General features: G+C 41.6%; 1 protein-coding gene across 7 annotated transcripts in view; it reads left to right on the top strand.

The window, feature by feature from the left end:
• prdm16 (PR domain containing 16) overlaps nucleotides 1-24,910 on the top strand; it is a 144,145-nt gene that overhangs the window by 99,471 nt on the left and 19,764 nt on the right. For all 7 annotated transcript variants that reach the window (XM_028409076.1, XM_028409077.1, XM_028409081.1 and 4 more), the window contains exon 4: nucleotides 23,117-23,257. In XM_028409076.1, coding sequence (XP_028264877.1) covers nucleotides 23,117-23,257 — 141 coding nt within the window. The remainder of the gene's footprint in view (nucleotides 1-23,116; nucleotides 23,258-24,910) is intronic.

Below are 24,910 nucleotides of genomic sequence, written 5' to 3'. Positions count from 1 at the left end.
TGCATCCCCCTGGCAATTACCAAGCCTCAACTCAATACAATGGTGCAGGTCTGCATTTGATATTCCATAAACATAATGGTCTCATGTGACTGTGTGTAGATAAATATCATGGACTTAGCCTGAGGGAGAGAAAAGGGGGGGACGTTACATTTTTTTTATATCACATAATACAGCTCTTGTGTTCCCACAGAATACAAGGGGGCCTTCTCTTGGCCCCCTTTGCTAAATCCCTCAGCTATCTTTCAAACAGTGATAGTTACGGAAATTAGCAGCGCAGAAATCCATAAGCGTCCATCATCGGGGGGCTTATTAGCGTCTTTGTGAGGTTATGAGGGGAGGACAGAAGGCCTGGAGCGCCGCAGGGGCTCGGCTGAGACGCTACCTTGACATAACACACATGCAAGGACATATTCAAACTGACACATTGTTATAGATAAACATAAGCAAAGACACGCCTGCATGCACTTGAGAGACGACAAACGTATGCAAGAATAAGACTTCTGTGTAAGACGTCTTTGTCTTCAAGACAATGCAGAGATTCTTACTTTTGCGCCACCATGAGGTTTAGAGATTTATCTGTCACTGTGACTGGAAGTAGTCGAACTTCACTTACTGCATTAGCACAGCTGTGAAGTACCATAGGATGCTGGTGTGGAAATAGTGTTTTCTCTTCTTAGTACAAAAGCGTTCATCAACAGACAGATTATCAACAAATTGCTGCTTAATGTCTTAAATATCCATACAGAAAAAAAATAGACATTAGCAGTGTTGACACAATTGTTATTGTTGTTGAATTGACAAAAAATATCTCCCACAAAACTACAGGTACCTGCTTGCCTAAGAAAACATTCTTGACAATACAATCGGTAACAACATCATTATCAGTGAAGATGTAATCAGATCTTTATCACATTGATGCACAGAAAACAGAGAATTTATTAAACAAGTTTTGTTTTCATTAGTTCTGCTCTCTATCCTGTTCTTTGGCCTTGTTATAATGCTCTCTTCATAAAATATGGGCTTCCCTGCAACAAGAGACAGTTGCCCTGAGTTTCAAAATTGTGCTTATCTTGAAACACAAGCGTACTGTAAAGCACACACACACACACACACACACACACTCAGAGATTCACAAGCCCAGCAGAATTTCCATGCTATAGAACTTCCTAATATCCCCCCTTCACCTCATTTCAGTTTATGTTGCGTGCATGTGTATTTGGATCCCTGTTTGTGTGTGTGTGTGGTTGTTTGTTAGGGTGGTGGTGGGGGATAATAAATGGTGGCAGACATGGACATCGATTTTGGTAATAACACGGAGAGCAGAGCAGAGGCAGTGGCAGACGTCAGCCTGAGGTCCATCCATCTATGAAACAGGACATGCCAGTAATAGGAAAACACCACACACCGTTATGGCCAGGGGCAAAGCACACAGGCAACTTATCACAGCACTGAACTTTGATGCTTCGCCGCGCGCAGGGGAGAAAATATATATAATTCCATTATTTCTTCACAGATGATGAGACACAGGCTGCGTGTGTGTGTTGATGGGTGTGTGTGTGTGTGTGTGTGTGTGTGGGGGGGGGGGGGGGGGGGGGGGGGGTTGTACCTTTGTGAACCAAAAGAGATTTTTGCACACATCCCACACACACACAAAGGAATACAGTGTTTCTGCTGAGTTGGGAAATACACTTGTTTATTTATTGAATTATTATAATACCTTTTTTCCCCAAGAAAGGTGTACTCTCCAGGGCCGTGGCCAATTGACTGCTTTGTGAGTGTTTGACCATCTGTGAGTCAAAGTATACCTTATATGTCTTTGTAATCGTACCTTAATGTACATGTCATGTGACTAGATTGTCCATTTATTTTCAGGCTTGTTTAATAAATCAGGAAAAAAAATGTTTTTAAAACATACAAACACAAAGCTCACCACTGGGTACCAAGCAAATCCTGTACAAATCTAAGCGTGTCTTACAGCTCCCTGATAGAGAACACAGTTTAACTTCAAACGTTGAAAAATGAATCCAGTGTTTACGTTGGCAACTGTGGGTCAAAAAAATCATATAATAATAAACATGTTCATTTCTCCAATAGAATTAGAAGCTGCTACTAGTCTCTTATAGGGGCAAGGCTGTGGCGAAGGAAATAGGATACAGGAAATGTCCATACAGCACACTGACTCATATATAAACCTAATATCTGATTATTGTTCTACAATCAAGATAATAGATCCCAAACAAACATGGAAGACAATTTTTCCTAAACAGAGGTTGGCTTACTTTTCATCAATGAATTGAAAAGAATCAATCATTGTGGTCTTTGGATGATATTGGCAGCAGCAGCATTTAGATGTTGACATGGAAATGTTCTCATCAGCTTAAAAATGCTTAATCACTTCCTCCTATGCCCCCTACTGCTATACCTTGCAACCGATAAAGCAATAAAAAGTGCTGATTCAGGCCAAAAACTTCAGCTGTGTGAGAGGGGAAAGATAGAGAGGAGCTGATGGGTGTTGGGGTAAAGGGAACTGTGAATGGTGTGAGAAGTATTAAGTGCCAGTAATAATTGGAAGCGGGCCTAGAGAATCCAAATATAATCTTACAGCGGGAACTCTTGTAATACATTGGTTCTGGAGATGGGCCCAGAACATATGCACACACACACTAGCACTCACAGTGGTTTCTCCTGGCCTCCTAAAACAAGGGAAGATGTAATGCCAGATGCTGACAGTGCTTGCAGATGCGCCGGCCGTTGCCCCCTGTTAAACCTGCAAATCCCCCTCCATTAGCATCCATTTGGCCAAAAGAAACATGGCTCGTGTTTTACCTGGCATGTTCCAGAAATCGTCCTTTGCTTTGTCTCTGCATATTACCATACACCGACTCTGTAACTCTATTAGGGAGAAGAAAACATGTTTAAAAAAATCACTCCATACGGTGTGGTCTGTGTATCAATCATCATTTTTAGTTTATATGATCATTAAATAAATGTATTTTTAAATTTTAAAATACAAGCTGTATTTTTGCTTGATAAACAATGTTTTGTATACAACATTTAAATAATAACCAACCCACTTCGTTGACTATTAAAATGTGAATGAGAGAGGGTCTTGGTGTCCTGCAGGCATCTGTAGCAGGTGCCAGCAGCAACTTGTCAATAACTGTTAGGAGGAAGCCTGGTGGTTGGTCCATGCATTCCAGTGGCTAGCCTGCCTCAGGTCCCTTGGCTCATGCTTCATGGCCTGCCACAGAAATGCCAGCCTCTCTCTCTCTAACTCTTTCTCTCTCTCTCTCCACACACACACACACACACACACACAGCTGCTGAACCTCACACTCCACCAGTATTGTATTTTTAGCTGTTGCTGTTTTGAAAACCCCATTTAGTTTTCAGCATTTGCCTGGTGGCAAGAGTTAAAGTTTTATTTTTGGAGTGCTTGTGTTTCCAGTCCTGGGAAGCAGGTACTGGGTATTGTGGCCCTTTGCTGCTATGAAAGTTAAACTTTAAGCAATGCAGCATTTTTATTTTGCACACTCTGTTTTTTGTTTTTTTCATCCTCTGGGAGGTTCTGGGAATTTCTTTCCAACAATCAAGTTTGTGGTGTGTGAGGTATTCCTATTTTAATCTGTGTCCCTGTTTGGAAATGATAATTTTATTGAAAGTTTTTTTTTATGTATTGCAAGCATCATTTTAAAAAGGGGATGTTCAGGATTTTGTTGTGTGTGTGTGTTTTCATGCTCACGTGCACATGTATGGCAGGATGCTGCTGCTCTTGCTAGGCCTGCTCTTTGTCACTATAATTCCCCCAAATGAGGAGGTGGAGTGAGCCTTCGTCCTTTACTGCTCACATTCACAGACCCCATATCAGATGCCATGCTCTGTGCACACCAGCCACAAGCACTTCATTTTTATACCGGCCCACAGAGTAAAAACCGGCCAGCCTCATTCCAGCTGCCATTCGGGTGCACTGTTCTCCCCAGCTCTGCAGACTGTGGTAGGAGTGAGCCCCCTCTTGTTCAAGCAGTAAATGTTTATTGAATTACCGCGTGTTTTTCCAAGCAAAAGGAGGAGTGTAGCATAACAATAGAGAAAGGTTTACGTTTAGTCTCCCTGCCTGCTTTGCTACTCCAAAGTACCCCTGACACTAGTCTTTTCCCAAGAATGTGGAATTCCTCCTCCTCCTCTACGTGAACCCATTTCCCGTTTTTGCAAGTGCTACACTAAATCTTCTCAAACACCTGCCGTTTATTTTTCTCTTATGTTGTTTTCTCTGCTCTTCTCTTCTCTGCACTTTTCTTCTTTGCACCTCTGAACTCTGATTATTTTCCCTGCATCTCCCATGACACCTTGTTCCTCTGTGGAGAATCTTGTCGGTGCTTGTATGTTTATCTGAGGGACGGCAGCTTTCAATAAACCTGGCCCCTGGACAGTGCACACACACACACACATTGACACTTATTTCTCCCCACAGACACACAGGCCTTAGTAATTAATCTAAGACAAACACATAGCCTCACACATACACATGTGTAAGGCAGAAGTACCCTGTAGGAAAATAATCACAGCGGAGAATGCGAGTCTTAAGCTACGTAAGATCCTGCCACCATGTACTTTGGATGGGAAAACATATCGAAGCGATCTGGAGGAGAAACACTAGTGTCTATTCAATAGACAGACATGGCTGTAAGCTGATAGGAGCCACAGCATATCCTGTTACCTCACATGTTCTGTGATTTCGTGAGGTGGCTTCTGAAAGTGGGAGGAAGAAAGGTTAATTGCAACTGGATAAAATAAATGCTGATGGATAGAGTAAGTATCAGATGTGAGATGTGGGATAAAATGCATGAAGCTTCTACTTAAAGGACAGGTCATACAGGTGACTTCAGGGATAGAGGAACATCTCGAGGGAGGAGATCAGACTTCACATGCTCTTGCACAATACTACCTAAACAGAGAACAAACCACATCTGTGAATTGTGAACAAGCCATAGCAGGAGGAAAAGAGGGGCAGAGACAGGCGGACAGAGAAAGAAAGCTGAGCTGCTGGACCACACAGATAAGAGCATGCTCTGTTCTTTTTCCTCTTCAAGGAACCTGGAGGAAGAAACTCCACCTTTGGGATTAGGGTCTGTGTCTCCCTGATTTATTGCCATAGCTCAGAGAATGTATTTTCTCTCCACTCCATTTTTTTAATTTCTAGTATTTTTTATGCTTTGTATTATATTAAGTAGGTTTTCTTCCTCATTGTTTAAGTATAGGAGATAAACTGCGTTGTGATGCTGAATGGCATTGCCATGACATTAGGGCATGCACTGTTCCATTTACTGGTGGAATTATCGAATTTGCTGTGCGCTGCCCCTGAACCACCCTACCTAACCACAAGAAAGACCTAGAGGAGGAGACGAGAGGTCCACACAAACACACACACACCCACACACACACGCATGCACAGAGTCTGTCCCACTACAAGGGGATGCTCTGCACATTCCTCTAATTGCTTGTTTCAAGCAGAGGCTGATTGTGGAAAATTATACCCTTTGCATTTTCTTCTCTGCCCCCCCCTTTTCCCTCTCTTTCTTTGTGTCTGCATATATGCATACATGTCAAGGCACAAAATCAATCAGTCAGAGCCTTGATGTGTACTTTGTATGTGTATCAGTGTGGCCTTTGTGTATGTTTGGAGTTCTTTGCATGTACTTTTGCACTTTAAAACAAGAGATCATTATATCCTGACAATCTGTATAGAGATTATGTAGAGTAGTATGAATTTTCTGTTCTCTGGAAAACAGTAAAAGCAGGAAGCAACACAAGCCATCATTGAAGGATCTCCTCCTCCTTTTCATTTTCTTCCTGGCCTTCTCTCTCTCCTTCCAAACATGTGGCTTCCTTATAGTGAAAGCTGCCAGCCTCACTCAGTATACAGTATATGTATTGGCCAAGAGCAACGCATAGGTTGGGAAACCCACTTAATCTGTGTGTGTTTGTGTTGTGTGTTTGTGTGAGGTTGTGAACTTGGTGCGTCTAGCCACAAGGTGGGCTTTGCAGGAGAGGCTGTGGTGGTCCCACTACTGTAACTACATAAGTGAGGAAATGAATTAAGTGGACTTCAGTGAAAAGGTGAGTGCAGATGAAGTGTGTGTGTAGGTGAAATTAGCAAGTAGGGAAAACACCTCAGTGCTACAGGTTTTTCATAAATAGCATCACATGCAGACTCAATATCTTTGTTAAAATCAACAAATGGAGCACCTAAACATGAACACACATACTCCTCTACATGAACACACACATGCACCCAGTCTGGTCTGAGGGGCCTCGTCTTTTTCTAACAAGGACCCTCTTACAGTATATTCTGCCTCGCCTGTCTGGTGTGTTTAAGGGGCCAAGTAAATCTGTCATTTTAGCCCCTGAACATTCAGTCATTCACACACACACACATACACACACATACAGGGAGAACCATGCAGCTGGAAGGAATTAGGCTGTCTCTCACTACAGCAAGGTTGATAACCTCCACTGCTCGCCATTCATGATTGGAGAATCATGATTTTAGCTATTAACAACTGACTTGTTGGACCAAACTTGAAAAGACAGACAACCTCTAGTGTTTAGGTGAAAGGAAAGACTTTTCTTTAGCTACTGTATCCTTTAACTGTATATAGAAGTGTGTATGCGCGTGTGTGTGTGTGTGTGCTCAGTAGATTTTTACTTCAGTGAAATTTATTTTCCGTGATCAGATCTATGCTTTTGTCTCATGATGTCCCTGTAGTGACCTACACAGACACTACCTTGCTGTGTATGTACTGCAGCAGAGCAGTGTCCAACAGGCACAGCCTGGCTGTGGAAGGAGGTGTTGGTTTAAAGAGCTCTGTGACAACTAAATTGTCACCACTTGTATAAGGCTTGAAGGAAATGATGTAAACAGCCAGCCTCTTGTTCACATTGAGCAGCAAAGCCAGCAAAGAAGAAGAGGAAAGCTAACATACATTTTGGAAGACAAGCCATTAAAGTGGATCCTTACCTCCTGACCCCTCAACACATGCACCACATTCTGGAAATCCACACCCAGTCTTTCACTGCATGTGTTCTTCAAATGAAAAGAAAGCCCACACTCACCCATCAAAATAAGTAAAACACCTGCATGTACCTGCTGGATTATTTGTCTTTAACAATGAGCTCATTACATTTTTTCCAAAATTCAGTTTTCAGAAAGGATCTGACATCAGTCCTGAAGTGAGGATGTTTTATTCCAAAAAGGGCAACAAGTTTTTTGAGTATGCGTAATGTCTTTATCGTCTGTCCTTCTCATCTGATGTGATGTCATTCTGCTGCTGTAACCTAATAGCATAACTTTCGTGTAGATCACTGGCATTACAGACTGGATGATAACACCTATAAATACATCCATCAGCAGCAGCAGCAGCAGCAGCCAGGCCCTGTCTGTCTATCTATACCCATCTCACCATTTTGGAATGTATGACCTTAAATAGTCATATAAGAAGACATTTGTGCACACACTGTTTTAGACAAAAATGACAGAGTTTCTATGGTTACATTTTTTGCATTTTGATGTCAAATGCAGTTATAACACTTATATATCAGTCATTTTCACAATGATTTGGGCTTCAAATCTTATTAAATGTTTTTTATTACTTTACAAATAATCTCTTCTTAATTTCTGTAAAGGTTTTAAACTAAGGTGTGTTTTCAGTACATATTCTAGATGCTGTATTCCCTGTGCTATCAGTTTCTTTCCTACTCTTCCAAGTATATTTAGTCTATTGTTCTCTCCCTTATTCAACATCTGCACAATATGTGTGTGTTTTTTTACAGTGAGGGTTGCTTTATATTTGTCAATTAAGCTACTACGGAGAGAAAATGAGAACAGGGAAACATGAGGAAATGGGCAAGAATGTGGCAGAAACATCCAGTGTGTGAGTGTGTGAGTGTGTGTGTGTGCTTTGCTTGTAGCAGGTGCTTTCCTTTGGGAGTTCTCTTGGCCAGAAAAGAAAAATTGAGGATGTGAATGTAGGATATGTGCAGCGTGGTGCACCTGCAGAGATCATGACAAAGACCACACAGAACATAAACAAATAGACACACACACACTCACACCAACAAAGGACATAGGAAGGAAATACAAGATTCCAGTGCCCATTATCACTGCAGTTATATGGCTCGTTTACAAACACTAAAATAAATGACTTGAGAAGAAAAGAATGTTAGTTAAGTTATTAAGGTGGTGATGTTTGCACGCTCTTCACATGAAAGAAAGATGACAACTGCAGTTTAATCAATTGGAAAAAAATCATTTTTATTATTTTTCACTCTATATGTTTTGTATTAGACTGCATTTTTTTGTCTCTGAGTTATTTTGAACCAGCTGAAAGAAAAAAAAATTGTTTGATCAGTAATGAAAATAATTATTAGTTGCAGCCAGGTTTTTATCTTCCTCCAAGTAAACCAGCATCAACTTCCATCCCTGGAGTACTATGGCCTTTTGCTGCACCACTGTATGTTATCACAAGTGTTTAGACAGTTGGACAGTAAATAGACTGCTCTAATGGCACTAAACACACACACACATGCGCACACACCTCAGTCCTGTTGTCCTCCTCCCAAGAGACCCAGGGTCTCCATTCTCTCCTGCTGGCTGCTGCAATGACTGCGAGGTCGCGGGGTCTCCTAGATAAGACCGCAGGGGTTTTGTAAAGGGAAGCTTGACTTTCAGAGCACAGGAAGGAGGGATGAATAACCCGGAAGAAAGGAGAAGAGTAGGGAGTGAGGTTGAATGAAACTCCATACCACCTGCGCATCTGATAAGGCAGCGCACATTAAGGTGAGCGTAAAAGAGAAGGTTAGCAGAGAAATGTCAATAAGCGCCCAGAGAGAGGAGAGTCCTGAGCTGGAAGGAGAGAGAGTGAGGGAGATATGTAGACAGGCAAAGGAAAGAAAAGCTGAATCTATCAAAGAAAGATCATGCACACAAAATATGAGAGGCTGAGAGGGACAAAGAAAACGGATGAATGAATTATCAATGAAAGAAAGACTACAGCTGCCGACCTGAAAAGGTGATCTTTGACACAACACAATGCTGCTTTGAAATAGAGAAGTTCACAATCATAGGAAAACATCAAAAATATTTACACCCACCATGCCCGCCAATAGCCTCCTGACTGGAATGCGTTGTAGTTTTGCACATTGACGTATTGAGCGTTTATGACAAATGAAGTGTGGGGGACCTCAGGTAGCTCTGCATGGAACCATTGATTTTTACTGTCTGCACAAGGCTGCTGATTGATACGGCAACACTGGAACCATTAGATACATTCTCAACCAGCATCTTAATACACACACTCAGAGGAGCATGCAGTGTTTAACAGATGGGTGGGGAGTGAGTAGCAGTGTAAGAGAGTATCTCTGTCAAATCCATATAATTATGACCATATAAGTCATGTTAGGGATAATTGTGTTGTTGAATATTGGAAAGTCAGTTGTAGAAGACTTAAATCTAACAAAACCATTTATATATTTTATTGTCTCAGATATTCTGTTGCTGCTCTCTGTTTGAAATCTGTCCTGACCCCTGTGGCCTTTTGTCATAAGCCCAGTATTTATGGGTGGTGTGAACCCAAGGCCAAGGTGGAGGGCTTACTTTACAGATCTTGCCATAAAACGTTCAGCTTGAAAATTTGAGAAACTTGGCAGGAGGACTTGGCTACCTTTAGGATCCTATTGCAAACTGGCCTTGTTTAAACTGGAGATGGACAACATGTGCTCTCAATAGAGATGTCCTTACATACCTGTCTCTTTCTAATATTCCTCTGCTGTCATGCCTTGCTCTACTTGCTCTACTAGGAGCTGACTGTCCTGATGTTAATGTTGACATTTGACATTTAAATAATGATTGAGCCAGAGGGCCATCCTGGCCACTGAGAAGGAAAATGTTACCTTTTAAAAGGGGATAAGGCCGGGTTTGAGATTTTCCCTGGGTTTACATGTGAAGACGATGCACGCTGGAAATGAGCAGAATTAGTGGAAAGTGTTGAAAGTCGGAATGTTTGCTTTGTGAATAAGATGAGATTTCTGACTCCATCATGAATCCCAGACTTCTCCTAAGCCATAGGGCCTGTGAATGTGTCTTTGTGAGTGGGTATACTACACACTCTCACTCTCACACAGCAGCTGTGCATTTGAATTTCACCTCTAATTTCATGCAGTTTCTAAACATTTCTCCTTTTTAGACTACAGTCATTCATCTGTTTATCTTTAGTTTTATCTTTACTGCAGCCACTCTATGTCATAAAGTTCAGGGGTATTTAAAACCAAGCTGCAAAGGCAAACCTAACTTGAAAATGAATATTATATAGCTCTCAGGTATCTTTATTTATTATCTGATGTATTCAGGCTATAGGCTATTATTTAACTTTTCCCTAATTAAACCTATACCTTTATGTATGTTTAGAGGCCTCAGTGAATTTCACGTGGAGGGTCCTTCAAAAACTTTGACCTAAGAGGTGAAAGATCAGTAGAACACACTAAAGAAAACATCAGAGCATATTACATCTGACAGACTGAGACTCTGATACCTGCTTTGGGGATTATGACATGCATGTCTGTATGTGCACAGGAACTACAGAGTTTAAAAGTTAACAACTCTTGAGGTTTAACAATCTCATTCTCTTACAGTATCACACACATGCACGCACCCCAGGTCACAATCTGAATTCTGTGACTTGTTGGCCTTTCTACCAAATGAAGCATTCCACGGATCAGCGAGCCCATCAGCCTACACTCTCCTCCTCTTTGCTCAAATCTCAGCAATTATATTTGACATGTAACATCAATAATCTCATTTATTTTCTTGCCCCCCTCTTTCTCTCAGCCAACCGCACACACTCGCTCACTGAAGGGTCTGCTCTCTGCCATTCTCTTATCTGTGTCTGCAGGAAATGTGAGCCACACAGCATTCAATAAAAACAATTTTTTGCACCATTGATCCCACAGCACTGGTTTCTCCTCGTGGTCCTCCTCTGTGAAAACCATACTTCTGGTGGTTTTGTTGTTAAACGATGAAGTAAATGTTAAGAGATGTCTGTGTTTATAAAGAGCAGCGGGAGAAAGACTGAAATGAAATGAATCACCAGAGGAGAAACGCACCACGCATGGAGACGGGTCGCTTACACAAGATGTGTTGCACACTGTTAAAATCACACACATATAACATGTGCATATATGTGTGTGTGTGCGTAGAGGTAAATCTGGGTATGCCTGTTATTTTATGTGGACATTGTCTCCACTGAGTAGAGAAGCTATGCAGACTCAGTGGGTGCCACTTTCAGCTCCCTCAGCCACAGTACCCCAGATCAATATAGCTAAAGTCACCCACCTCCACACGCTCAGCTTCTGTAATCATTCCCTACACTGTGTTCTGCTTCACTCCCTCCATCGGCCAGGTTGTTGTTTATCCTATTATAGCCCTAATTGCCATGCTTATGGTAACCTTTCTTCAGCTTGCAACCCCCTGCATTAAACTAATGGGCAATAGCAGAAAGGCTAATGCAACCAGGCTCATTTGGCTGGGCTTAGACTATATACCCTCATGGACACCTCAGCGGAGCACAATACCCACGTCCATCATTCTCTTACTGTTTTTTTTCCCTCTTACTTGATGTGGTTTTTCTTCCTTCACAGTTAGCTACATTAGTGCTCAGTTCAGTGTGTGGCACAGAAGCAGGTTGTAGCTAATGAGTTACCTTAGTGCTCTCAGTGCCATGGTTTTTTTAATTAGTGTCAGGGTACTAAGTGTCCTATACGGACCCTTCCCAAGCCCCTCTTGATTGTCATCCATCACACCATTCCTTTTGTTTGCCTCTCATTTGCATATAAGCACAAACCTCAAATTAGCTAGTGGCTCGTTAATTGCACGTGTGGGGATGTGAATGGATGGTGGTACGGTGGAGTAGAGGTGCAGTCAACATGTTTACCTCCTAAATACCCCCCAGGACCACTGAGCTGCAGCACATAGGGAGGTCATTGTGAATACGCCCCTCAGGCTAAAAAGATCCAGTGTGCTGTTTGGAGTAATTAGTACAACTAACAAGCTCAAGCCCACATTAGGAGAGACAAATGAATATCCGTTCTCTTCATTTTATGAAGTTACAGAATGCAGGGTGATGTTGGTTCATGAAGTACTGAAGTGCTACCAAAACAAGTGCAAAGAAAAGGGACAGTCATAGAGATTAAAGGAAATGCTTTTGCTCTATTCAGAGTTAAAGGAAGTCTTTTATGATGTCATAAAATTGACTACAAAGTCTATCAAATGAAGTTGGTTATGCTTGTATTGAGTTCTTCTGGCTGAACTGATCGATAGTCAGTCAATAATGGATAATGATGTCTAAGTGCTGAGAGATGACCTGCTGTACCTCAAGTGTCCTCAATGTTATTGATCATCCACCAACAGTCTCACAGACCAGTAGTTTTAGCAGTTTTATTAATTTCCAGGTCAGTGGATGATGGCCTTTCATCTGCATATTTCCAACATGAAAGAAAGACCTGCCATGGAGATTTTAGCTGATTTTATACAATATGTTCTAAAAACAGCTTTGTAACTGTAGATGACTTCAGTCAAAAATTAAAGGAGAGGAGTGCTCTATAACGTATCACGTATTTCCAGCAGTATGTAGGCTTCCTATTGGCTTTCTTTAAGCAATACAGCATATTGTCTTCTCAGGTGAAATAATAGTAAAACATTATTTTTGAGGTTGGCGTTTTGTCTACATGAATATATCCAATAGCCTCACTGTGTGAGGTATATCGTTGTGTTTGTTCCCTCTGCTGATTGGCCAATTATGCCTGATTGTGTTTCTTTAGGGAAACATTCTCCAAGAGTTGTTAGTGAATGGCCAAATTATGCCTTAGCTTTTAATATGACCATGGGGAGCCCAGGACCACTCCAAAAAGTTTTGGTCTTTGCAAAGCCACAAGTAACTTGTAATGACAGCCTTATTAGTCAAAGGATAGTTTGAAAGTCATTGTTATTTGCTGGTGTGATTTTAATGGCGGCTCAGACGCCGTGGGCCGGTTTAGCTTTAATGAGAAGTTTCCAGGTGGGAGTTAAAGTTGGGTCTCTGCCCTTTCTCTGTCCTTCATGACCTCTCTGTACAGAGCCAAACTCTACATACCTTAATCGAGTCTGCATTTTGTTGCTATTATTTGCCCTGCACTGAGATGAATAATATATAATGATGAATAACACAATATGTTCTACATATGCACAAAACCCTTGCTCATGCACACATCCTGAACTGTAGGTGTTAGGACCTTACATACTACCTGCATTAAGTCTCTAATGCTTCTCTAACATCATACAGTCCATGCCTGGATATGTGCATGTGTGTAAGTGTTGTTAGGAGCACTAAAGATAAGCATGTAGTGTGACATGTTTGAAGCAGTATGGAGCAATATATTGTGTCACCCACTAGTAATCCCACTCTATTTCCTGGTGGTGTGTGTGTGTGATTGATGACACTACTAATGGTGTGTCTAAACACTGGCTGCCCAGTTATCTCTTATCTGACAGAGAGGAGACGGCTTGTGTCAACAGCTGCTCCTCCTCCTCATTTATCTCTCGCTGTGTCATCGTCTCGTCCTCCTACGCTTTTTTTCTACCTCACACATCAAAGGGTTACTCATTATTTCCTTGTTGTCAGGTGTTACTGCTTAACTTCTTTTTGTTGTGGTATTAACAATTTATCTGTTGATTCATTAGTCAATTAGGACATTTCTTTACTAATAAAATGACTTATTATTATTAAACTAAATAAATAAAAATATCATTATTAATTCAGTTTTCCTGGATCCCTCCCTGCAGTGCTAACCTGCAGCTTCCAATTGCTTCAAGGTTGTAGTGAGGCCTTTAAGTCTCTTTATGCTGCTCCACTATGGGCCCCATCTCCTCCATGGGCCTCAATCACCCTAATGTGCCTGTTTAGCCATTAGCTTCACTAAGGGGGGGCCATATCCATCCATCCCTCCATATATCCCGTCATACATTAAAAGGCAGATTGATAGCCATCAGCCAGGCCTCAGCCACTGACACACTTTTAATATTGTGCCTAACACAAACCAGATGGCTGCAGGGCTCTTCTGCAACACACATGATACACATTCCTACCCCCAGCCATTCCTACCGTTTCCCCCTCTCTCAGGAGAAGGGATGAGCGTTCTTAATTAAAAGTTAGATATATGGGCCTCTGGGTGGAGGTGGCCAAGCAGGATCCATTACCTGCACCTTGGGGCCCTCCAGAGCCAAAGTTAGGGTGAAGGTTAAGATGATGGGATCGGGGGATGGGGCACAAGGGATATGGTGAGTTTGCCTGTGCCACATCCTGGTTGAAAAAAAACAGCATAGGAAAGAAAATAAAGAGGCATGTATTGGGTTTTTAACTTGGAGATGGTAGCTCTGGGCACTAAAGCTAAAGCCCAAAACACAGTGCAGGCCAGGAGGTGCGAACCATGATCTCAATAGCTGTATTGTGTTCACACTTGAACAGGAGCCAAAAATCCTGTGAAATATCAGAGCAGAAAGAGGGAGAGTGAAGTGTGGAAATGAAACAATGGTTTACACAACAGTGAAATAGGTCTTTTCCTCTTTTTCTTGCCAGCAGGCCCAACAGTCAGAGAGCTTTATTGGCCCTTCTGTTCTGGCTAGTCTCAGTCATTGGTGGAGGAAGAAGTGGCGTGCGTAGGGCTCAAGATGTGTGTATGTGAGTGACGAGAAGTAGAAGCTGAGGCATACACGGAGAGACATGCAGTGTGTTGAGCAGCCACCCAGGGTGCTCAGATCAGAATATACACACTTTAAACAGAAGGAGAACAGCCAGATACTTATCTTATCCTGAACGGGGAGAATAGTGTGTTTTAAAGCATAATTTATGTCTCTGTTACTCTGTAGCTAATCTTAGGACATTTTCGTCTCAATGCTGACAGTTGAGTATTCATTAGCTCATTATGCTGTTTTTCTCTTTAAGAAGAAGCTTTTTTCAGGAAAGGAAAAGCATAACTCATTTAACTCTTTACAAAATTACCCTTGCATTTAATTTTTAAATAACAAAATAACAAAAAACTCAGATGTTGATAATGTTTTGTGGATATCTGTCTAGTTCAAACAAAGATGACATTCCTGCCTCTGTATTTGGGTAAACGTATGTCCTGTGAAATGGTGTTGTTTGATGGTGAGGCATGAATATTCAAAGGCAGATTTTTTAATGTTGGATCATTGGACTCAGATGTAAATCTTTTCAAAGACCTACAGGTGAGAAGGGTGTTAAAAAAGTGGAGTCTGATTGTTGTAGTAAACAAAACTTTCTGCTCAGATGGTTACAATGAGTCCAGGCCTGCAGCCACACAGGGTTTCCTCCTCATGCTGTCCTGCAGCTGCTCATTTCTGCAATATCCTGCACAATGCAGTTTTCTGCAATTGGGCTTACAAGTTCAAGCCTCCAGCAAACCCAGGTGATCTACAGGTGATGATGGTAGCATGAGGAGGACTTTCTGGCTCTGTATTTTGAGTGTCATGTTGTGCACCTCACACGGGAGGGACGGGAGTTCACTTTTTGTCTCAGATCTCTTGTCACGCCAACTCATTGATCTCAGTGCACACAAGGACAATGCAACTTACTAAAATGCAGGGACAAAATGGCATTCCACCAAAAGACAAATTTGAAGGAGATGGTTGGAGACAGATTTGACATTTTCTGTTTTGCGTCAGTGTGTTTCTCAGAGATTCAGTGAATAGGGTAGTATATGGGACAAATGTTCATTTGATATTGAGCAGCAGCTGACATGCAGAAGGAAAATTTCTCTGGAATTGTCTGGTTTGGATCAGTAAAAATATGATTATAAATGAGTGGCTTTATCAGTGCTGTGCTTTCATTTCCCTCCATCATTCTCTTACTATTGCCATGTGTTCCACTTCTCATCTTTCCAGAGAATTCCACGGAAGTATTCCTTTATTTGGGTGTTAATAAATAATTGATAGTGTTATGTGCTCTATAAATTTGCCCCAAGCACCGCTTCCCTATTTGTGTTGCACATTTCCTGGAATTGTACCATTCTGTGTTTCACTTCCGATGTCAGTCGATAGAGTGGAGGTCAAGTTGTGTCAGTGTTGAATGCAGACTTCCTTTCCTCATTATTATTTGTCATTATTCTTGGCATGGAAGCCTAAGATTTGACTGATTTAGTTGCTTTGCTTGAGCACAGGAAATTTAGTTCTATGTCCCCACTATGTAAGACCTTTTTTTATTTATTTAATTATTTTTTGTGGTCCTTGATCTCATCGTTGTTGAACTGTAGAGGTCTATGATTAGGAGCCAAACCCTAAAATGCAGACAGTGCGTAATATGCTAGGACGTGTTTCTGTGTATGTAGATTCCTCCTGAGACGAGCCCAATATTAATCCCTGCAGCCAATAAACAACCACTTTACTCAATGTGTGATCCTTCCAACCAATAAACACATATGTTGCTTCCCTCTCAGTTAATATTCAACCCCCCGGTTTGTGCTCCTCTTGAGTCTGGACTGTGATACATTTCTTGTATTCTTTGCTTTGAGTTTGTAGTAATGTGTCCTCCTGTTTGTCACAGACATACGTCTGGGTCTTATCCTTCAAATACCACAGACAGAGTGTGTGACCATCATGTAGTGTTCATATATTTCCCCATTTATACTGCACCTGCTTCACTATAATGAGCCAATATATCTGCTCACTAATTGCCCTAAATACATATCATAAAGGCCAGCTTGTAAAAGCAGTGCAACAGTAAAACAGACATAGCATGATGGCAACCACTGCACACACACTGAACATACCCCACATAAAAGACACATGTAGACAGGCAAATAGTCACATACACCTGCACATACACACGAGATACACAAGCATGTGCATCTACACACACACACTCATCCAGCCTTTTAACAAGGGGCTGTAAATAACACAAAGCCATTTCATTAACGAGGTCCAGCCTGAAAACTCGCTGCCTGTCTTCTTTTAAAGCGTGCACACTTCCTGTTTTAAGTTACCCTTACCTGCCAACCCTACACATGGCAACCTGCTCATTCAGATGAGCTGCAGGGGTGCGGAGGTGGACACAGTGGTGTGATGCTAAAAATAACACTGAGTGGCTGCAGATATGCAATCACTGGCTTCACAAAGGAGAAGCTTCTCTCATGTTCCATTGATATTATTGACACTCCAAAAAATAAAACTAATGTAAACACTTATAGCCAACAAATGTACCATGAAACAATTCAAAAATGTACAAAGACACATTATGTTTTAAGACAAATTATCAGCATTATTTACAATATGTGGTACATAACTTAAGGTTATTTAGTAATGCAAAAGCTAATGCCATTAAATTATCCTTTACATTTTTTTTTATTTTTTTTTAAATTCATGTCATGGTTGCCTATAGTGTCAAACAAATTCAGCAGTTCTGAGATTAAATCAGCCACGTTGCCTCACATGCATGGAAACTGTTATTCTTGTCTTATTTACGACAAAGGGAAATGTTAGATGGGTCAGACTCAAACAAGATGAGATCTGACTCCTCTATGATTTGTTGAGTGCTGAAGAAAAGCAGCCACACTTTTGACATGCATGTTTTCAGTGTGGCACATGCACACTGACTATAAATGATAGCTGTGTGTGAATGTAGCAATGTTGATTTAATAGAAGCAAGTTGGGTCATTAGTGAGCAGGGCCACATTCTGACACTCACACTGCATGTAGACACATGCACACACACACACACACACACACACTACAACCCAGATGGCTTTTACAAGGCCCCAGGCCCTCCCTGGCCTGCCTGCCTGGTTTTTAATTATGTCGATGGCTGCCCTGGCCAGATAAAATGGGTCACATTTAACACGCCTTCACTCACCTTCACACACAGACACACACAGACCCACACACTCCAACACCTCGTATACATATATATCTTACTTCTGATACAACCCAAGCTCTTACAGGCACCTTATAGTGCCATTCACCTGGGCCAGACAGAGACAACAGGCAAAAAGTAAACAGTACAATGCTGTATGTGATATTCAACACAAGGGCTCTGGCCACAATATAATACATGTGTGTGTTGTGTGTGCTGCGTGTGTGTGTGTAGATTTACAGCCTGTTTCCTTTTTAGCTGTCATTAGGCTGCCAGACATGGCTACACAGGTGTACTATTACCAGCATCAGTAATAGGCTTTACACACACACACACACACACACATACTCACTCTCTCTCCCCCTCCCTCTCTCTTTCTCTGTTTTTAAAGGCCATTCTACTGAATCAAAATTTTGTTGGACAGTATTGAGTACATATGTAGCTGAAATGCTAATTCTCACATTTATGATCTTAATTGTAGATGAGAATTGATACCTATTTTTTAGCTGCATGAATGGGTGGAGAAGAAACGAGATAAGGCAGATCGAAATAAAAAAAAAACTGAATTAGATAAAAAGTGGGGGGGGGGTGTCTGACAAAAAGGAAAATTATTTTTTTTTCTCTACCCTTATTGTAGTGCTAAAGAATGAATTGATAAATGTCAAGCTGATGCAAAAAATTGGTGTGTGATGTGTGTCATAACAATTATAGCTTTTTATTATTATGTGGTTCAGTATTGTTTCTACTGCATATATGTATAAATAATGGTATTAATAAAAAATACCTTGTAACAGTGTAAAAAAGGGAAAAATATATGATTCATTCATATACATACCTGAATAAAAATCCCTGCCTAATCTAAATATTTTGGGTATTTTCATCTTCATTATCATAAAATCATCTAATTTTAACACATTTTATTTATTACTACAGCATTTTATTTGTTTTATACAGGATAAGAGGATAAGATAATATGAGATGCAACCAAACTTACGAAATCTGTTAGTAAAATTTTACAAGCCAGGCAATGTAATCAAATGTAGTATTTATATATTTTTTTTATTATTCTGTTTTTCTTCTTTTTATTGGCAGAGCTCCTGTGTGCCTGTCCAGCTCTCACCTCCACACACACAAATATAGACAGACATGCACGCTCATTTAGACTGTTGACAGATGTGGTGGGGTAGGGTCTTCTCTGCAGGTCTCCATCCATCACACATGCACACACACATGTGAATGAGTATAAACACATAGGATTGGAGGCTGTCGTGATCTGTACTCTGTCAGCTGCTTTATTAGTCTGTGTGTGCGTGTGTGTGTGCATGTTAAGGGGCCTCCCAACTGGAAACAGAGTCATTTCCAGAAAGGATACACACTCTAACACACACTTCTTTATTTCTTGTTAGTCGTCCTGCACGTTAATTTGTAACACCTCTAACAACCAGCTCTGCAGCCCACTTCACAGCCACTCAATCTGTCACTGCCACTGCTGCATTTCCATGACTGTCCCTCTCAACAGTGTACGTGTTCCTTCAGTAATTCCTTCTCTCTTTGCCATTTGTTATATTGTCTACAACCACCTTGTGTTTCTGCATGTACAGCTGCCGAGGAAGGGAAGTTTCATTTCCACTTCTTGCTTTCCTACCTGAAGAGCTTTCATGCCAGACTGCCCCCTAGCTCCTTCTGGAAGAAGTGCACACAATCCTGCATCCCTACCTTTTTATTTTTTTAATCTCTCTTTGTTTCTCTTTTTCTACAGTTTCCACATATGCTAGAACTAGAAAGATTAAAAGCAAGATTAAATTTCAAAGCTAATCTGCTTTTTCTTTACTTCTCCCTTTTAAAATAACCATGTTTGTCTGTAGGTACACCAGAGAAGATGTAGCCTTCTACATGGCTTCGTGTGTTTTTTACAGGCAGAAAAACTTTGAAAAAAAAGGAACCTGCTCATTCATTTCTCCATATCAGAATATTGTACTCTCACAGAGACAGATGTTGCATGGTAAACTTGCAAAGCAAATCCGTTCTTAAGGCACACATCTCAAAAACACACATCGTTTGAACAAGTTCCTGCAGTTTTACAGTTTTGAAACAACACCTGCTTAGTCCTCTTCTACACATACACGTATACAAATGCATGCAAACTAGGGTGTGTTCACACATTGACATGTTGGGCAGTGTAACAAAGGACTATGATCACACTTCATAAAAATATTCCTTCTGAGACACACAATAGCTTAGCAGTTATGTCTCACATGCTGTAAGCCTGCTTCTATCTCCATCTCACATCAAAATCACAATCACCACTGTGCTCCGAGCTGCCATTTCCATTTTCTGCCCTCCGTCAAACAGAAAATAATATGTACCTTGTCACCAACGTCTACCCTTACAAGCAACTTTCCTCTACTAATTCAGCCCAGTGCACCACACACATCCGTCAGATCTAACTGGTGGAGGAGAGGGCATGCCGAGACAGCCATTAAAGGTTCCTAGCTGTCAAAGGTTCCCCTTTGTGTTGTGAGGAGCGATATAAGTGTCGTGCTCTTATCAGAGCTTCCTGTGGAGTATGCTCTGCATCCTGTCCACTTAGAGCTGCTTCTCTTTCAGTCAAGTCTTATTGTGTCTGTGTGCCTGTGCGTGTGTTGTGCATGTTTGCTGTCAAGTGAATCGTTTTTGATACTGTTTAATCGAGTCATACTATACATCAAGTTCTAAAGGGAAGTGTTTTTTTATTTAGAAACAAATGAAGGTTTTCTTTGTCAAACTTTATGAAAGGATCATCTGAATGAGTTTTACTATAATCCTCACATAGATCAGCAGCCCTTATATCTTACAGTATTAAGCCTGTGAACTGAAGGAGCAGAGATAACTTTCAGTAGTTGAGTAGCCAAGTTTGCTTTTGGTTGCTTTGTTTTGTTGAAACTTTACACGTGGAGCTGATGATTTCCAGCCGGGTCCTCCTCCTTCTCCTCCATGTGACATGCGGATGGAGAGGGTGGATGGGGATGAAAAAGAAAGGTAAAGGTAAATAAACAAACAATCAGCCGCAAGCTTGTTCTGGCTCTCCTTCTCTGTTGCCCCTCATTTGAAGCCTTATAAATCAGACTTCCACCCTGAGACAGGGTGTTAGCAGGCCTCCCGGACAACACTCACTTACACACACATACACACACATGCACACATACAAAACGGACAAAAGGCACAGGGTCTGCTGCTCATTAAGTTCATGATCAGACCCTCGGGTGTGTGTATAAGAGAAGGGGTAGGGGGGCAAAATCAGAGTGTATGAATACTGCCATGCCTGATATGGCAGAATTCATACTGTGTATGTGTGATTGTGTCCTAAATAAAGGAATAACCTCACCTTGGCTCCACCTGGATCTCAGCGTTTCTCCATGTGTTCATAAAACATGTAGGATACCTGTTGCAGCTCCCCAATAACCCCCTGACAAGTGCACTCTGACTCCACTGGCTGCAGAAAAGATTATGAGTGGAGGTGTGTGTGTGTGTGTGTTGAGGGCATGCCTGGTTAGCATTCAGTGACTGTTTTCACACATAAAATAACAGCCTGGACTTTATCAAGCTGACTTTAAGTTGTAAACTTGGAGCAGACGAGACAGTACTTTACATGTAAGAGACATATAAGAATCAATTTTAGTTACAGGCTCTTCTAGTGGACACTGAATATCTGTGTAAAGAAAAAAAAACATAATGGAAACTAATTTGCATAAACAGCCTGTTTTCCCACCCTCTCAATCAGCAGCTTCATTTCCATAAGCAGCAGCCACAGTTTCTATTTATGGCTCGTGAACCTGGGCTTTTAAATGCAGGTTAAGGTTTTGATATTTGTTATTTTTAGCTGAGGCACTAACATATGTTGCTAGTGAAGAGAATAAACTCACACTTCAGGTGAAAAGTAGCACAACATTGCCGTTACCTCAGCTACGTGTAAGTGCATTGGCCTAAAACAGTCGCCACATTTCGTACAAGGACCCGGCAGTTCTACCACACCTCTGTCCAGGCCCTCTACATATTTACTCACCAAACTTGGCACCTGCACCCCCACCCACAAAAATACACCTTCTGCACGCGCACATGAAGACAACAAGAACATGGCCATTCACACTTTACGAGCTGGGGAAAAACTAACACATGGACATGACTTTGAAAAGCAGCCAGTTAGAGAAGTTCACGAACTTTGCACATCTAAAAATGTCAGATGGCTTGTTGGTTCTTCTCCATCACACCTCGATTTCCTTCAGCAGACATTTGACTGTGATTAGGAGTGCAGAGAGTCAAGCTAGAGGTCAGTGCCGAACTCAGGCCAGGCTGATTGGTAGTTGTAATTAGAGGAGTTACTCTGTCTCGGGCCACTTCTCCCCGGAGAATTCACACAGGCTCAGTATCAAACGGAGCACAGGGCGAAATCGGAGCTTCAGCCTCTGCGTGGTGGAAAGAGGGTGAGCTTTGGGGTTTCAGCCGCCCCCAGGTTCCTCAGCACCACCAAACTTTCCCCCTGCACACACACACAGAGACACACAACAGACATAAATACACAAAGGGGCCAAAAGTAGAAGGCAATACTGCCTTTCATTTCATTAATACACCAACAGGTATTTTTTCTGTCATCTAAAATGTTAAGATTTGAGTTTTCAAGGATCCATTGATCCGTTCAGATTCAGCATTGTTACTACGTCCTGGTTTCCCCCTCGCTCACTTCACAATAAGCACCCTCTTCTGTTCTTCTGCTCCCCCTCTTCCTTCTTTACCAGTACCTCCATCCTCCTTCTTCCTCTGTGAAAGCGGGTAACATTAAACCCTCTCTTTGTGTCTCAGGGGGCTGTAGGGGTTACAAAAGGTGATCAATATGTGCCAGAGAAAGTCTTTAGACAAGTCAAAGAAGCCACAGTTTGTCTACTCCCTCCTCCTTTCCCTCTTTCCTCTTCTTGTTGTCAGGATTGACAAGGTTAGGTGGCCCTAACACCCACTGACATGTTGCTTCTGTGTCTCTTACAGTTAACATCAAAGTTGACATCAAATTCCCTATTCAGCATTTTTAACTTCCTTATGTATTTCAAATGATGGTGTGCAAAAGCCTGATGTTTGTTTTTAGAAATACCCCTTTTGTCTCTTTTAATAATATCTAACCTGTTGCTCTTCAACAGGTGGTGGACGACATGGGCAACATCAAGTTTGCACTGGACACAGGCCCGGATGCTGCCAGCAACAGCTGGCTCAAATATGTTCGTTCTGCCCCTTCATTTGAAGAGCAGAACCTCGCTGCCTGTCATCTCACAGGAGACCAGGTGAGTTATGTTGTCCTGGTTGAATCTGGGGTCCACATGAAACAAATAGCAACGTGGTATAAGCAACAGGAAGAGATGTGGAGGAGGGGCAGTTGTTGTGTCCCATTGTGTTGATGTGTGTGAGTGGGTATGTTCACTCTTGTGTGTGTGTGTGTGTTTACCATTGTGCTAGAGAATGTGTGCGTTGGTAATGACCAGGGAATGACTCTGTTGTGTGTCTGTGGCCGGGCCAGTTGCCAGTGCTGTTAAGAATTGACCTATGTAAAGAGGCTGAAGAATAGTCTGACACTTCTGAGTCCCATAATAGCCATTATCCAAGGCACGGTCTTCTTCTGTGGGGGCAGCCGTTTCCCTTTTTGTTTTTTATTCCCCGTCCTCTCTCTCTGCAGAGAAACCTGGGTAAAGCATTGCATACTTTTGGAAAGATGCCCAGCCATTGCCCATAAAAACCCCAACTGCTTAACTAGACCCTAACCCCATGCAATATGTGTACCACAACTCACTGCTGCAATATATTAGCACATTTCTCTGTTTCTGTTTATCAGGCTCTTTTTGTTCGGCTTTACTGGCTCTTGTTGTAGTGTCTGTGAAGGAAATACAGTTGTCACACACTTTTCATTCAACTTGGACTACTATGACAACTCACAATCATGTATGGGGTAGCTTTGAATTATTGTGTCTTAAACAGAACCGGTGATTAAAAACTTCAAATAAGATTTAGATGGCACCAGAATTAAGCACAAGACGTGACAACAGTGTGACAGTAGCCAAATGCATCCATATGACTTAGCTGTGTGTTTCCACATTCCTGTCACTCCACTCTTATTTGTTTCCTAATCCTTGCCTACATGGCCCTTTCCCCTTCCTGTCTCAGTCTCAAGCCGCCTGTTCCATGCTGACTTTGTCTCCTTTCTCTGTCCTCGTGTCTTGATCGCCCACCTGTCACTCTGTCACACCAAGGGGACAGGCTAGTGTGTCCATTTAAGCGTCAGACATTAAGTCTGAACGATAGAGAGAAAAGGAGCTTGTGGACCAAGTAAGAGTGGGAATGCACAGGGGCCTCCAAGATTGACAAGCACCAATTGGCTGGCAACACCAACCCGCCTAATCCTTTTAAGATTTTCACATCAGTGCCCCCTGCCACTGCCACACAATGTCAAAGAAAGAATCAGGGCACCAGAGAAAATTGTGGAGAATTATCGGACCAAGAAAAGGCCACGTGCACGATTGCTTTTTGATGTGTTTTGCAGTTGTTTGTACTTAGCAAACAGCTTGGCTTTTGTTTGGCTGGCCAGTTGCTTGGGGTAGTGGCTCACAGGTATGAACCTATCATTTATTTACAAACAACACGGCACAAACACACACGCGTACACACGTACATATACACAGCCACTCAGTTTTAAAATGTATAATTTAGCAGACCATTCAGTGATTTTTCTTTTCTTTCTTTCTTTTTGTTTCATCATGCACAATGTATGAGTTTATGGAAATATTTGCACACTAGGCAAATTCAAATGCAGGTAAATGCAAGTGGTGAATGTATTTGTTTGTCATTAATGATGTAAGATGAACAAATGTGTGCAAGATCATGCATAATTTAGATATTTATGGTCATGCAATAATATAGCAGAATATTATACATCTTCTATTCAC

The sequence above is a fragment of the Parambassis ranga genome, chromosome 7 (genome assembly GCF_900634625.1).
Source record: "Parambassis ranga chromosome 7, fParRan2.1, whole genome shotgun sequence".
Classification (NCBI taxonomy): Eukaryota; Metazoa; Chordata; class Actinopteri; family Ambassidae; genus Parambassis; species Parambassis ranga.
This window is presented reverse-complemented; position numbering and strand designations above follow the sequence as displayed.